At 28.3% G+C, this 15,061-nt stretch overlaps 1 protein-coding gene across 5 annotated transcripts in view; it reads right to left on the bottom strand.

Moving 5' to 3' along the window:
- The window catches only part of tbxas1 (thromboxane A synthase 1 (platelet)), a 28,903-nt gene extending 19,086 nt beyond the window's left edge, over nt 1-9,817 (bottom strand). For 4 of the 5 annotated variants that reach the window (XR_009132105.1, XM_058087579.1, XM_058087578.1 and 1 more), the window contains exons 1-12: nt 9,740-9,817; nt 9,127-9,210; nt 7,568-7,661; nt 7,422-7,474; nt 7,253-7,349; nt 7,058-7,174; nt 4,685-4,773; nt 4,461-4,609; nt 2,153-2,283; nt 1,850-2,083; nt 1,681-1,769; nt 636-773 (exon numbers count right to left, since the gene is read on the bottom strand). Coding sequence is in view for 4 of the 5 variants with exons in the window: in XM_058087579.1 (XP_057943562.1) it covers nt 636-773; nt 1,681-1,769; nt 1,850-2,083; nt 2,153-2,283; nt 4,461-4,609; nt 4,685-4,773; nt 7,058-7,174; nt 7,253-7,349; nt 7,422-7,474; nt 7,568-7,661; nt 9,127-9,185 (1,250 nt within the window). In the remaining variant the exon portion in view is untranslated. The remainder of the gene's footprint in view (nt 1-635; nt 774-1,680; nt 1,770-1,849; nt 2,084-2,152; nt 2,284-4,460; nt 4,610-4,684; nt 4,774-7,057; nt 7,175-7,252; nt 7,350-7,421; nt 7,475-7,567; nt 7,662-9,126; nt 9,211-9,739) is intronic. The other variant, XM_058087580.1, reaches the window with a different exon arrangement.
- Between the last annotated feature and the right edge of the window lie 5,244 nt (nt 9,818-15,061).

Here is a 15,061-nt window from a genome sequence, read left to right as displayed (position 1 = left end):
TTATGTATTTCAATTTTTTTTTTACCTTTTTTAAGTCATTTTATTTTATTTACATTTTGTCTTTTTCCATACTTATTCACATAATTTTTATTAAATTTTTTGGACATTTTTATATGCCATTGTTATTTATTTTTATTTCTAGTATTTTTCTTACACTTAATAAATTTTTCATTTCATTATTTCTATGCTTTTATTTAAGTCTTTATTTTATTTATTTTTTTACACTCACATTTTAATTATTTTTATTTTTTTATTATTATTTTATATATATATTTTTTTTATATTATTTTTTATTATTTATTTTATTTTTAAACGTGAGTGCCGATAAGTGTATACTTTCGTGATTTTGGCCGTCATGATCGTGAGCAGAATCATATGCATTGAAAACATGTCCTGAATTGCTTCACACGGTCCTCCAAAAGAACCAGAATTGTACATTTTTTGGAATCTATCCTTTGCAATAAACGAGAGAACATTGTATGTAATTTTTTTTTAGTTCATGTGACCCTTTCAATGCTTGATTTAGGCATAAAATATGTACTTAAATATGCATACTTTTGACTAAAAAGGCAGTGAGGCTGCTAACCGTGATGCGATAAGTGACATGAAAACTTTCATGAAAACAAGCTGCAAACCTCTCAGGGATGAATTTCTCAGGCTCGGGCCAGTGCTCCGGATCGGAGTGAAGGAAACCAGCGGGGATCTCCAATGAAGCTCCTTTCGGGAAGAAAACGCCGTTGACAACGCAGTCCTCCTCAATGTCTCGTGCAAACCTTTAAGTATATATATATCACAAAACAAAAACGTGGGTTTGGACACGTATTGACAACGTAAATGTTTACGTCAGGGATGCTCATTAAGTCGATCGCGAGCTACCAGTCGATCGCTGGTCGATCGCGGCGTGACATTAAAAAAATATCATCCCAGCATCAATGCCGTCACTTGATTGACATACAGGGCAGCCATTCAGATGACAACTGAATGTTGCCCTTCGGGCGACCAATCAAATCAAACAACGTCTCTAAGTGCAGCAGAACTTACGATGTCAGCCTATCATCCATCCCCGTTACTTGATTGACATACAGGACAACCAATCAGATGACAACTGAATTTTGACCTTTAGGTCACCGCTCATGCGTAAACAACGATGCAAAGTGCTAAGCTAGTCGGCGAATTGCGAGATTTTAAAGCCCTCGCTAAAGTTTATGGTCACTAAAATGAGTGAAGGAGCTGGACCAAGTAAAAAGGCAAAAACTGGACCAAGTAAAAAGGCAAAAAACATATCACTTCCATACGGATATGGAATATTATACGGATATTATGATACGGATATTATCCATGACTGATAAACATTTGGAAGTGTGCTTGAGGCTGGCTATCAGCAGCTACTGTCCGGACTATGCATCCCTGGCTGATTCAATTCAGTGCAAGTCATCAAAGTAAACTCAGGTAATTACAAAAAATGTTAATAGTTAATTATGTGTGTTTTGCAATATTGGCTCATTTGGTTATGTAAGGTACATCAACATACATTGTACGTACAAATAATCCTCAATACATTTGAAAATAAATAGATGTTTTGCATTTTTGTAGTGGGTAGATCATTTTGACTCGGTCATTTTTAAAAGTAGCTCGCATGCTGAAAAAGTGTGAGCACCCCTGATTTACGTTATCTTTTACCTGAATGCAGGAGGATAGAGGCGCAATGCTTCACTCACGACCATATCTAAATACTTCAGCTCCTGGACGTTCATGTAGTCAGGTGACTCCTATAAGGAAAGATTAGATGATTATTTTATTTATTTATCTTTTAACCACACTAAAAGAAACCACGACGCAACAGACTTACATGTCTGCGAAAGAAGTCATCCACCTCTTCCTGGACTCGCTGCTGACATTCCGAATGGAGCGCGAGGAGGTAGCACGTGAAGCCGAGCGTGTTGCTGCTGGTTTCGTAGCCCGCTAACAGGAAGACGAAAGCTTGCCCTATAATCTCATCTTCAGTCATGAGCTTTTTGGATGAACTCGCTGTGTCGGAGTGCTCCCAAGAGTCCAACATCAGCTGAAGGAAATCTCGACGTCTCTGCGTTGGGATTTGGTCAGGTGGAATTAGAAGCTGGAAAACATGGAGGACGATGATTGGGAGAAGTACCTGCTCGGGAGGTTGCGCCTGCCTCTGTGTGATGATCGCCTTAATGCTCTTGATGAAGAAATGATTCATTTGGTTGCGCCGTTTATTCGGGATGAGTCCCACCAGCGGAGCCATGATGTGCGGGAAAGCAACTGTGAAAACAAATCCGCGGAATGATTGGCATTTTAATTGTAGAACGTCATAGACGGGCGGCGCCGTAAATTAATTAAAAACGTCACCGTGGTGAGTAGTATATTTTACATTAAACATTTACGCTGCATGTATTTCATTATGGAGGACCAAAACTGCCAAAATAATAAATAAATAAATAAATAAAATATAAAAGCAATTCTATTTATATATTTATTTTTGTATTTATTTCTACATTTATTTTTGTATTTATTTTTAATTTTTGAATCTTGTTTTTTATTTTTGTATTTATTTTTGCTTTTATTTATTTATGTATATATTTTTTATTTTTGTTTTTATTTCCATTTATATTAATTTTTTTTGTATTTAATTTTTTGATTTTTTTTTTGATTTTTGTTTTTATTTCCACGTTTATTTATTTATTTATTTATTATTTTGGCAGTTTTGGTCCTCCATATTTCATCGGTATATTCGATTTCGAATAAAAAAATAAAAAATAAAAAATAAAAAATAAAAATATTCCTGCCGCAAGGCATGCTGGGTAGTGATTGTTAATGGTATAGTGGTATAGTGATATCATCAAACGTATTTTCCCTCCCCCGTTTTATTTGCTGGTACGTGTCCTTTTCTACTGCTACCAAATATCATGATTTTAGTTTTATTTAAGTTCAAGAATTATTATTGTTCTAATATAATTAGAACAATTATCAAAGCATTTTTTTAAATATAATATGACAATTTCTACTCTGACCTTTTCTATGATTATGATTATGATTTATTCTATGCTGCCTCCACGACAAAAAAAAATCATAAATAATACCAGCTTTAAGTCTTTTGTAAATTTGCAAATGTCATTGGTCACAGTATTGACCCCTGGGGTACTCCACGTGTAATATTTAAACTTGTAAATGTGTGTTTTTTAGCTTTAGATATTACTTCCTGTCAGCTAAGTAGTTATGTTATGTTTCTAATGTCATGATTGATTGATTGATCAAAGGCTTTTGTCAGATCTATAAATATTAATCTATAGATAAAATATATAAAATATGATTGAAAAATACGTTGAGGTTGTCAGAGGAGGTAACATATGTTTGATATCCAATATTTTATTGTTTATATTGACATTGTCATTGTAGCTGGACTACCTAGCATGCCTTGCGGGCATTTGGGAATAACATTATAGGTGTTGATGTGTTGTGTTTTCGTTTTGTTGCACCGTGAGCAGGTATGTCGCTCCGTTTGATGCCAAAAACGGCCAAATTATTAGTTTATTATTATTATTAGTTATTATTATTATTATTATGAGTGGCTTGTGAGTCAAAATGTCGACCTGTCCCGACTTGATGCATTGGTTGATTTCTTCTGAATGGGGATAATTACCTGATAAACAGGCTGGACTTACTAAAAAAAAACATTGGTCACAGTATTGACCCCTGGGGTACTCCACATGTAATATTTAAACTTGCAGATGTGTGTTTTCGTAGCTTTAGATATTACTTCCTGTCAGCTAAGTAGTTGTCATGATTGATTGTATCAAAGGCTTTTGTCAGATCCATAAATACTCATCAACAATATTTTATTGTTCATATTGTCATATTGTCGTTGCAGCTGGACTACCCAGCATGCCTTGCGGGCATTTGGGAATAACATTATAGGTGTTGATGTGTTGTGTTTTCGTTTTGTTGCACCGTGAGCAAGTATGTCGCTCCGTTTGATGCCAAAAACGGCCAAATTATTAGTTTATTAGTTTATTGTTATTAGTTATTATTATTATTATTATTATTATTATTATAAGTGGCTTGTGAGTCAAAATGTCGACCTGTCCCGACTTGATACTCATCAACAATATTTTATTGTTCATATTGTCATATTGTCGTTGCAGCTGGACTACCCAGCATGCTTTGCGGGCATTTTGAAATAACATTATAGGTGTTGATGTGTTGTGTTTTCGTTTTGTTGCACCGTGAGCAGGTATGTCGCTCTGTTTGATGCCAAAAACGGCCAAATTATTAGTTTATTATTATTAGTTATTATTATTATTATTATTATTATTATTATTATTATTATTATTATTATAATAAGTGGCCCGTGAGTCAAAATGTCGACCTGTCCCGACTTGATGCATTGGTTGATTTCTTCTGAATGGGGATAATTACCTGATAAACAAGACTGGACTTACTAAAAAACATCATGATGGGCCTGAAGAACGAAAAGGAGAAGAACATCTGAGCGTGGCGGACAAACGGGTCGTCTGGGTTCTTCTGGGAGTCCACCTGCATCGCAAACGCCACGCTGCCGATTACGTCCATCGTGAAGCAGCCGAAGCACCTGATAGAGGAAAAGAGAGAAATAAAAAGAGGGTGAGTTGTTTATGATTTATTGGGTTTTGGGAAATAATTTCACCTGTGGATGTCAAAGGCCTCCTTTGATCCCGCATGGACGTCTAAGTTGTTGATCAGGGCGCTCGTGGCTGTTTGGATGAGAGGAACCATCTACTGGAACATACGCCACTTGTCACAACAATGATCATGGTATTATTTTAATATTTTCATATTCTCAAAATAAAATTTAACAAGTCAAACTGGGGAAAGATGACATCATTTTAGTAACAAAACACAAACTTTTGATACGTTTTTTCCGATGCAATATAATGGGAAACAAACAAAACAACAAATAAAGTTGAATTTTGGAAAATGACATTGTAGAAAAAGTAATGTTACAATAAAAATGTCAAAATATTAAAGTCAAAAATTTTAAAAAGTTTAAATAGTTGGGAAAAATTACAAAAATAATTTTGAGAATAGTCAAAATATTGACAAAAAGAAAAAATTGCAATTTTATGAGATTTTAAAAAATGGAATATAATGAGTAAAAAACAAAATATTTTTTGAAATATTTGAATTTTAATATTTTAATATTAATAATATATATTAATAATAATATATTAATATATATTTTAATATTTTTTGAGTCAAAATATTGACAAAGGAAAAAGTTTGAATTTTTTTATATATATTTTTTAAGTCGGAATATTGTGAGAAACAAAACAATGAAATTCAGTTTTGGAAAATTAAGAATATTAAGACAATTAAGAATATTGACAAAGTTGCAATTTTATGAGATTTTTAGAAAAAAAGATGGAATATAATCAGTAAAAAACAATAAAATTAGGTTTTGGAAAATATATAATGAAGTCAAAATATTGATAAAGGAAAAAGTTTGAATTTTTTTATATATTTTTTCAAGTCGGAATATTATGAGAAACAAACAAAACAAAATGAAATTCAGTTTTGGAAAATTAAGTTGTGAAACGGTTATAATAATATGAGAATATTCACAAAAAGTTGCAATTTTATTCGATTTTTTTTTAATAAGATGGAATATAATGAGTAAAAAACAAATAAAAATTAGTTTTTGGAAAATATATAATAAAGTCAAAATACTGACAAAGGAAAAAGTATAGATATTTTTTTAGGTCGGAATATTATGAGATTTAAAAAAAAAAAAGATGGAATATAATGAGTAAAAAACAAAATAAAATTCGTTTTTGGAAAATATATAATAAAGTCAAAATATTGACAAAGGAAAAAGTTGCAATTTTCTGATATAGATATTTTTTTAAGTCGGAATATTATGAGATTTAAAAAAAATGGATTATAATGAGTAAAAAACAAAATAAAATTAGTTTTTGGAAAATATATGATAAACTCAAAATATTGACAAAGGAAAAAGTTGCAATTTTCTGAAATATATATAATTTTTTAATTCGGAATATTGTGAGAAACAAACAAAACAAAATGAAATTCAGTTTTGGGAAATTAAGTTGTGAAACGGTTATAATAATAATATGAGAATATTGACTAAAAGTTGCAATTTTATTAGATTTTTTTTTAAAATAAGATGGAATATAATGAGTAAAAAACAAATTAAAATTAGTTTTTGGAAAATATATAGTAAAGTCAAAACATTGACAAAGGAAAAAGTTGCAATTTTCTGATATAGATATTTTTTTTAAGTCAGAATATTATGAGATTTAAAAAAAAAGATGGAATATAATGAGTAAAAAACAAAATAAAATTATTTTTTGGAAAATATATGATAAAGTCAAATTATTTACAAAGGAAAAAGTTTGAATTTTTTTATATATTTTTTTAAGTCAGAATATTATGAGAAACAAACAAAATGAAATTCAGTTTTGAAAAATTAAGTTGTGAAAAGGTAATAATAATAATATGAGAATATTAACAAAAAGTTGCAATTTTATTCGATTTTTTTTATTTAAAGATGGAATATAATGAGTAAAAAACAAAATAAAATATATAATAAAGTCAAAATATTGACAAAGGAAAAAGTTGCAATTTTCTGATATATATATATATATATATTTTTTTTTTAAGTCGGAATATTATGAAACAAAATGAAATTCAGTTTTGGAAAATGAAGTTGTGAAACGGTTATAATAATATGAGAATAAAGTCAAAATATTATTAGGATAAAGTCATAATATGCCCAGATTATTTAATCAAATATTTAATAATTTAATTTTAATAAGTCATTAAAATTCATGAATTTAATTAATTAAATTTAATAATTAAATAAATAAAATAACTAAAAAGGAAAAAAAAATAAATAAATAATTAAAAAGAAAAATACAGAAAAAAACTCAAGTTTGTACTAATAGTACACATTATTCTTGAAATATTTTTCAATATACGTTTTTAAAAAATAAAAATAAAAATAGCATACATACTGCAGTATTTTCAAAACAGTTCTCACCTCTTTCATTTTGGCAGCACTGAAGGACGGGGTCAGGATGCTGCGAACTCTCTTCCACTGTTCGTTCCTCAACATGAGCAGACAATCGCTCATGGGTTTGCCGGCAAAGCGAATCTTCTGCATTTAATTCCACGGGATCGCTGTCAGCTTAGTCAAAAATTAACTCCTTCGTATTCATCAAAAACTAAGACTCACCCCTCTGTTCGGGAAACCTCTGAACTCTCTCACCATCACTTGTTTAAGAATGTCAGGATCCGCCACCACTACTACTGCTCTCCTACCCAAATAGTATCTAAAAACACAAAAACATGTTAATAATGTCGCCGCACGTCACATGATACCGATGAAGAATATGTGTACCTACCCGCAAACTCTTCCATATGTTTTTATAAGGTCAGACAAAGGACGGAAAAAGCCCTAAAAGCCAATATAGAACAGAAATATTACACCATTCACTCGTAAAACAAGTACTTGAGTGGCATGTCGCTATAAAGGAAATCTCAAACTCACCTCCCGAAACAGGAATAGGTTTCCGAAAAAAGGAACTGTCCTTGGATGTTTGATTCCACATCGAGCAAGGACTGAAAACGGGTATACGGAATACCTGCAGTGACAGGAAGCATACAGAGGGGGTGCTAATGAGTACTTATAGAGCAGGGGTGCTCAGATGGTGTCAATTTTTTTTATTTAAGCTATTTTTTTTAACCTTTTTAAAGTTATTTTATTTTATTTATATTTTTGTCTTTTTCCACATTTTTTTTCACATAATTTTTATTTTATTTTCTTGGACATTTATTTATTTTTATTTGTAGTATTTTTCTTACACTTAACTTATTTTTCATTTCATTATTTCTGTGCTTTTATTTAAGTCATTTTTATTTATTTTTTACGCTCACATTTTAATTATTTTTTTCTTTTACATTTTACATGCCATTTTTTTACACTTTTATTTAAGTCACTTTTAATTGTAATTTATTTGCATTATTTTTATGTTTTTATTTGTATTTTTTTACAAAATTTAAGTCCATTTTATTTATTTATGCCTTCAGCTGTTTATTTATTCACGTGCCCTGTGATTGGCTGGTGACTAGTTCAGGGCGTACCCCGCCTCCCACCCCATGACAGCTGGGATAGGCTCCAGCACCCCCTGCAATCCTCGTGAGGAAAAAGTGGTAGAAAATGAATGAATGAATAATCCATTTTTCATTTCATTATTTCTATGCTTTTATTTAAGTCATTTTTATTTTATTTTTTTACACTCACATTTTAATTATTTTTTTCTTTTACATTTTACATGCCATTTTTTTACACTTTTATTTAAGTCACTTGTAATTGTAATTTATTTGCATTATTTTTATTTTTGTTTATTTGTAATTTTTTTTAAGTCCACTTTATTTATTTATTTATGCCTTCAGCTGTTTATTTATTTACGTGCCCTGTGATTGGCTGGTGACTAGTTCAGGGCGTACCCCGCCTCCCACCCCATGCCAGCTGGGATAGGCTCCAGCACCCCCCCCCCCCTCCGCGACCCTCGTGAGGAAAAAGCGGTAGAAAATGAATGAATGAATGAATGAATGAATAATCAATTTTTCATTTCATTATTTCTATGCTTTTATTTAAGTCATTTTTATTTTATTTTTTTACACTCACATTTTAATTATTTTTTTCTTTTACTTTTTACACACCATTTTTATTTTTGTAGTTTTTTACACTTTTATTTAAGTCACTTTTAATTTTAATTTATTGTTTTTATTTGTATTTTTTTTTAAAGTCCACTTTATTTATTTATTTATTTATGCCTTCAGCTTTATTTACGTGCCCTGTGATTGGCTGGTGAGCAGCTCAGGGCGTACCCCGCCTCCCACCCCATGCCAGCTGGGATAGGCTCCAGCATATATTGAATTAATGAATGTTTATTTGTATTTTTAATTACACTTTTAAGTATACACTCTTGGGTCCCGACTCACCAGTTATAAAGTATAATAAACATATCATAATAATTGTTATCGTACATATTGCCAACTATAAACATTAATCAAGCTAATCCAGAACATCATGACCATACTGACCAGTACAGAAGACCCAGGAAGAGGAGGCCGAGTGCCATGGATACTCCAACGGGCTCCATGTTGAATATCTTAACTATTATTTGACTATTATTAAAAAAAACAAAAAAAAACAGATTAGTTCACCACAAGCAGCCAGGTAGTGTTTTTAAAACAGAAAGCACATATTCTACATTAAACACTATCATCTTGAGAAACAAATATGAATGTTTGTAAGTGTATTATGAATGTACTTTATATATAATTCCAATCGTTGTTACCATTTTTTTTTAGCATATGCTTTAAGTCACGTCATTGCTCACTTTTGGTATGAATTTTATACAAAAATGTAACAGTTTGGCGTACATGTCCGCATTTTACGTCATTTACCATTCACAAAACAGCCAAAAACCTGTACTTAGTAATGTATATTAATAGCATAAATGCTATTGTATGCTAACTGTGTATACTGTACATGCTATTCAACAGCGATAACATTAAACATCATTTACGTAGCTGTAGAGAATCACCAATGACATAAGTTTGCTTTATAACTTATACAACTGTCAATTACTAATATTCGGAACCATTCTTGTTGCCGAAAATATGAAAAAAAAAACAATGTTTATTTACTCACGTTACTTCCTTTCTCTGTCACATGACTTGTGTCAGTGCGTCTTCTTCGTCTCCTCATTGGTTTATAAGCGAACCTGAACTAAAGAACGTACTGCTATCCTGTGTTCAGTATGGGTAATTACAGGAAATAATGACTTGCAGTTCTTCATTTGGGCAATAGAGGGCATTGTCTGACCATATCAGTCCATATATTTTAACATGAATGGTTGAGTATTTTCTTGGGAAATCTTGAACTACGGTTGAAGATGAAAAAAAAATGATTTATGGCTAATAATTGGTAGAATTATGCTGGTAATGGAGTGCAGGGTGTATTTTGCAAAAAAATAAAATAAAAATAAAAGTGTGTGAGACATAAAGAAAAATATTTTTAAAAATACATCAAATTAATTATATATATTTAAAAAATATTTCATATTTTTGTGCAACTGATATAATTTTTAGTTTTTATTTTTCCTCATCAAATTTCTTTCAAATATTTTGACTTTATTTTTGGAAAGTTAAAAATAAAAGTGTGTGAGACCGATAAAGAAAAATATTCTTAAAAATACATCAAATTAATTATATATATTTAAAAAATATTTTATATTTTTGTGCAACTAATATAATTTGTATTTTTCCTCATAAAAGTAGGACTTTTTCCTCATCAAATTTATTCTCAAATATTTTGACTTTATTTTTGGAAAGTTAAAAATAAAAGTGTGGGAGGCAGATAAAGAAAGATATTCTTAAAAATACATCAAATTAATGATATATTTTTACAAAATATTTCGTATTTTTTTGCAATTAATATAATTTATTTTTATTTTTCCTCGTCAAATTTTTTCTCAAATATTTAGACTTTATTTTTGGAACGTTAAAAATAAAAGTGTGTGAGGCAGATAAAGAAAAATATTTTTAAAAATACATCAAATTAATTATATATATTTAAAAAATATTTCATATTTTTGTGTGACTAATATAATTTTTATTTTTTATTTTTCCTCATCAAATTTTTTCTCAAATATTTTGACTTTATTTTTGGAACGTTAAAAATAAAAGTGTGTGAGACCAATAAAGAAAAATATTCTTAAAAATACATCAAATTAATTATATATATTTTAAAAATATTTCATATTTTTGTGCAACTGATGTAATTTTTAGTTTTTATTTTCCCTCATCAAATTTTTTCTCAAATATTTTGACTTTATTTTTGGAAAGTTAAAAATAAAAGTGTGAGACAGATAAAGAAAAATATTCTTAAAAATACATCAAATTAATTGTATATATTTAAAAAATATTTCATATTTTTGTGCAACTAATATAATTGTTATTTTTTATTTTTCCTCATCAAATCTTTTCTCAAATATTTTGACTTTATTTTAGGAACGTTAAAAATAAAAGTGTGTGAGACCAATAAAGAAAAATATTCTTAAAAATACATCAAATTAATTAAAAAATATTTCATATTTTTGTGCGACCGATATAATTTTTAGTTTTTATTTTTCCTCATCAATTTTTTTCTCAAATATTTTGACTTTATTTTTGGAAAGTTAAAAATAAAAGTGTGTGAGGCAGATAAAGAAAAATATTCTTAAAAATACATCAAATTAATTAGATATATTTAAAAAATATTTAATATTTTTATGCGACTAATATAATTTATTTGTATTTTTTATTTTTGCTCATCAAATTTTTTCTCAAATATTTTGACTTTATTTTTGGAATGTTAAAAATAAAAGTGTGTGAGGCAGATAAAGAAAAATATTCTTAAAAATACATCAAATTATATATATTTAAAAAAATATTTCATATTTTTGTGCAACTGATATAATTTTTAGTTTTTATTTTTCTCATCAAATTTTTTCTCAAATATTTTAACTTTATTTTTGGAACGTTAAAAATAAAATGTTATGGTATTGTTTCAGTGAGGTTGAAAAATAAAAGTGTGTGAGACCAATAAAAAAAATATTCTTAAAAATACATCAAATTAATTATATATATTTAAAAAATATTTCATATTTTTGTGCAACTAATATAATTTATTTTTATTTAGTATTTTTCCTCATCAAATTTTTTCTCAAATATTTTGACTTTATTTTTGGAAAGTCAAAAATAAACCGATAAAGAGACCAATAAAGAAAAATATTCTTAAAACTACATCAAATTAATTATGTATATTTTAAAAATATTTTATATTTTTGTGCGACTAATATAATTTTTAGTTTTTATTTTTCCTCATCAATTTTTTTCTTAAATATTTTAACTTTATTTTTTAAGTTAAATTATCGCCGGCCAATAAAAAAAAATATATCCCCCCCATATGCTGCACATTGGACTCAACATATGCATCCTTATACTTATACAGGGTCATGCTTAGGAATATGTGTCAAGTCAAAATGCATCAGTCTTAATAAAAAGAGGCTTTTGTGAGCCATGCAAGGGTGATAAAGTGGCTTTGTCCTCCCCAGATAGGACCCGTCTGGGATGATGCTGCATGTGTGAATAATGCATTAGAGACGATAACCCCTCCCCGGCTTAGAGATGGACAGAAATAACACTGACGTCAGGATCGGGGCCTCGTGGTACCGGCGGGCGTGGAGCGGCGAGGCTGGAGAGCGGGGCTTAAATCGGCCTGTTGGAGTGCGTCTGTGTTGTGCACTTCCTCTTTTGTCTTTTCATGGTGACGTGGTGGGGGAAGGTGTTTGTGTTATGCGGTCCTTCCTCGTTTACCAAGGTTATTTGGTTCCAGGCTGGACCGTGATGAGTAAATAATATGAATTCATAGATGGTTACGGCATCGTAAACCTGTTTAAATACCTTTAGCATATAGTCACCTTTACATTAGCATTAACCAATATAGCATTGGAGTGGCGGCTCGTATTAACCAACGTAATAAGAACTGCACTTTTAATATTTTAATTTTAATTTTAATTTTAATTTTAATTTTAATTTTAATTTTAATTTTAATTTTAATTTTAATTTTAATTTTAATTTTAATTTTAATTTTAATTTTAATTTTAATTTTAATTTTAATTTTAATTTTAATTTTTTATGTAATGAAAGTTACATATTTAACATTTAACATTTATATTTGCCATTTACATTTAGATTGAAGATGTTCAGTACAGTTAACATTTTTTAATAAACGTTTATATTTAGATATTACAGTTTTATATTTAGCATTTCGAGCTAGCTTTAACATTGCAAGTCACAATTTTTAATTTTTAATTTTTAATTTTTAATTTTTAATTTTTAATTTTTAATTTTTAATTTTTAATTTTTAATTTTTAATTTTTAATTTTTAATTTTTAATTTTTAATTAATTTATTTAATTAATTAATCAATTTTTAATATGTAATATTTAATATTTTTATTTTTTTTATGTAATGAAAGTTCTATATTTAACATTTATATTTACCATTTACATTTAGATTGAAGATGTTCAGTATAGTTAACATTTTTTAATAAACGTTTATATTTAGATATTACAGTTTTATATTTAGTATTTCGAGCTAGCTTTAACATTGCAAGTCACAATTTTAAATTTTAAATTTTAAATTTTAAATTTTAAATTTTAAATTTTAAATTTTAAATTTTAAATTTTAAATTTTAAATTTTAAATTTTAAATTTTAAATTTTTAATCTTTAATTTTTCAATTTTCAATTTTCAATTTTCAATTTTCAACTTTTCAATTTTTAATATTTAATATTTAATATTTAATATTTAATATTTAATATTTAATATTTAATATTTAATATTTAATATTTAATATTTAATATTTAATATTTAATATTTAATATTTAATATATATTTTTTTTATATTTTTTTTATGTAATGAAAGTTCTATATTTAACATTTATATTTACCATTTACATTTAGATTGAAGATGTTCAGTACAGTTAACATTTTTTAATAAACGTTTATATTTAGATATTACAGTTTCATATTTAGCATTTCAAGCTAGCTTTAACATTGCAAGTCAACATTTTTAATTTTTAATTTTTAATTTTTAATTTTTAATTTTTAATTTTTAATTTTTAATTTTTAATTTTTAATTTTTAATTTTTAATTTTTAATTTTTTATTTTTTATTTTTTATTTTTTATTTTTTATTTTTAATTTTTGCAAGTCACAATTTTTAATTTTTGATTTTCATATTTAAAATATTTAATATGTTCATTTTTATATTTAGCATTTCAAGCTAGCTTTAACATTGCAAGTCACCATTTAATTTCAACCTCATACGTGAAGAAAATGAGATAAAAATGAGAAAAGCCTTGTGCTTCCTTTTCTTCTTTTGGGCGGCCATCTTGGATGAAAGCTGATTTAATCATGTGATTAATTCCCGACGTTTCACAGCCCCTCGTCGTTTCCTCAACTGAATGACTTTAACGGCCGAGCTCTAAACCACATAAAACTTGAGCCCGACTGAAAGTGGACGGGGTTAGAATCCGGGGCAGCCAAACGGGGACGGGGGGCGGGCGGCGCGGGGGGGTCCATGAAGAAGAACAGGTGAGCTGATTGAACGTGACAGGAGCGGTCACGTTTCAGTTTCCCAAATGAAGATCTAGATGGCGGGACACGGGTTCAGACCTCCGCGTGCCAGACCGAGACCACTTTTAAACCACTTCTGTCAGCTCAACTTAAAAAGTAAGATTCCAACATTCCACATCAAGTAGGCTGGCTGTTTAAGTCGGACGATGCTTGGATGAGTTTGGTGTGGAAGAACGTGATGGTCGGACCTCAAATTCTAATATAATTAAATTAATTACAATTATGAATGCATAAATATAAAAAAATTTACATGGAAAATTTAAATAAAAATTACAAAATGATGGCCGCCAGCCAAGTAATACCATGACCTGACTTGAAAAATGACTTGACAAAATAAAAAAACAATTAATTATTACATAACGCAGAAAATTAAAAAAAATTATAATGAAAAATAATTTAATTAATTAAAATTATGAATGCATACATGCATAAATGCATAAATATAAAAAAAAATTACATGGAAAATTAAATTAAAAATAACAAAATGATGGTCGCCAGCCAAGTAATACCATGACTTGACTTGAAAAATGACTTGACTAAATAAAAAAACAATTAATTATTACATAATGCAAAAAATACAAAAAAATTATAATGAAAAAAATAATAATTAATTAAAATTATGAATGCATACATGCATAAATGCATAAATATAAAAAAAATACATGGAAAATTAAAATAAAAATTACAAAATGATGGCCGCCAGCCAAGTAATACCATGACCTGACTTGAAAAATGACTTGACAAAATAAAAAAACAATTAATTATTACATAACGCAGAAAATTAAAAAAA

Source organism: Doryrhamphus excisus, chromosome 11 (assembly GCF_030265055.1).
Source record: "Doryrhamphus excisus isolate RoL2022-K1 chromosome 11, RoL_Dexc_1.0, whole genome shotgun sequence".
Lineage (NCBI taxonomy): Eukaryota > Metazoa > Chordata > Actinopteri > Syngnathiformes > Syngnathidae > Doryrhamphus > Doryrhamphus excisus.
Note: the sequence above shows the minus strand (reverse complement) of the source record. Positions and strands in the feature narration are given on the sequence as shown.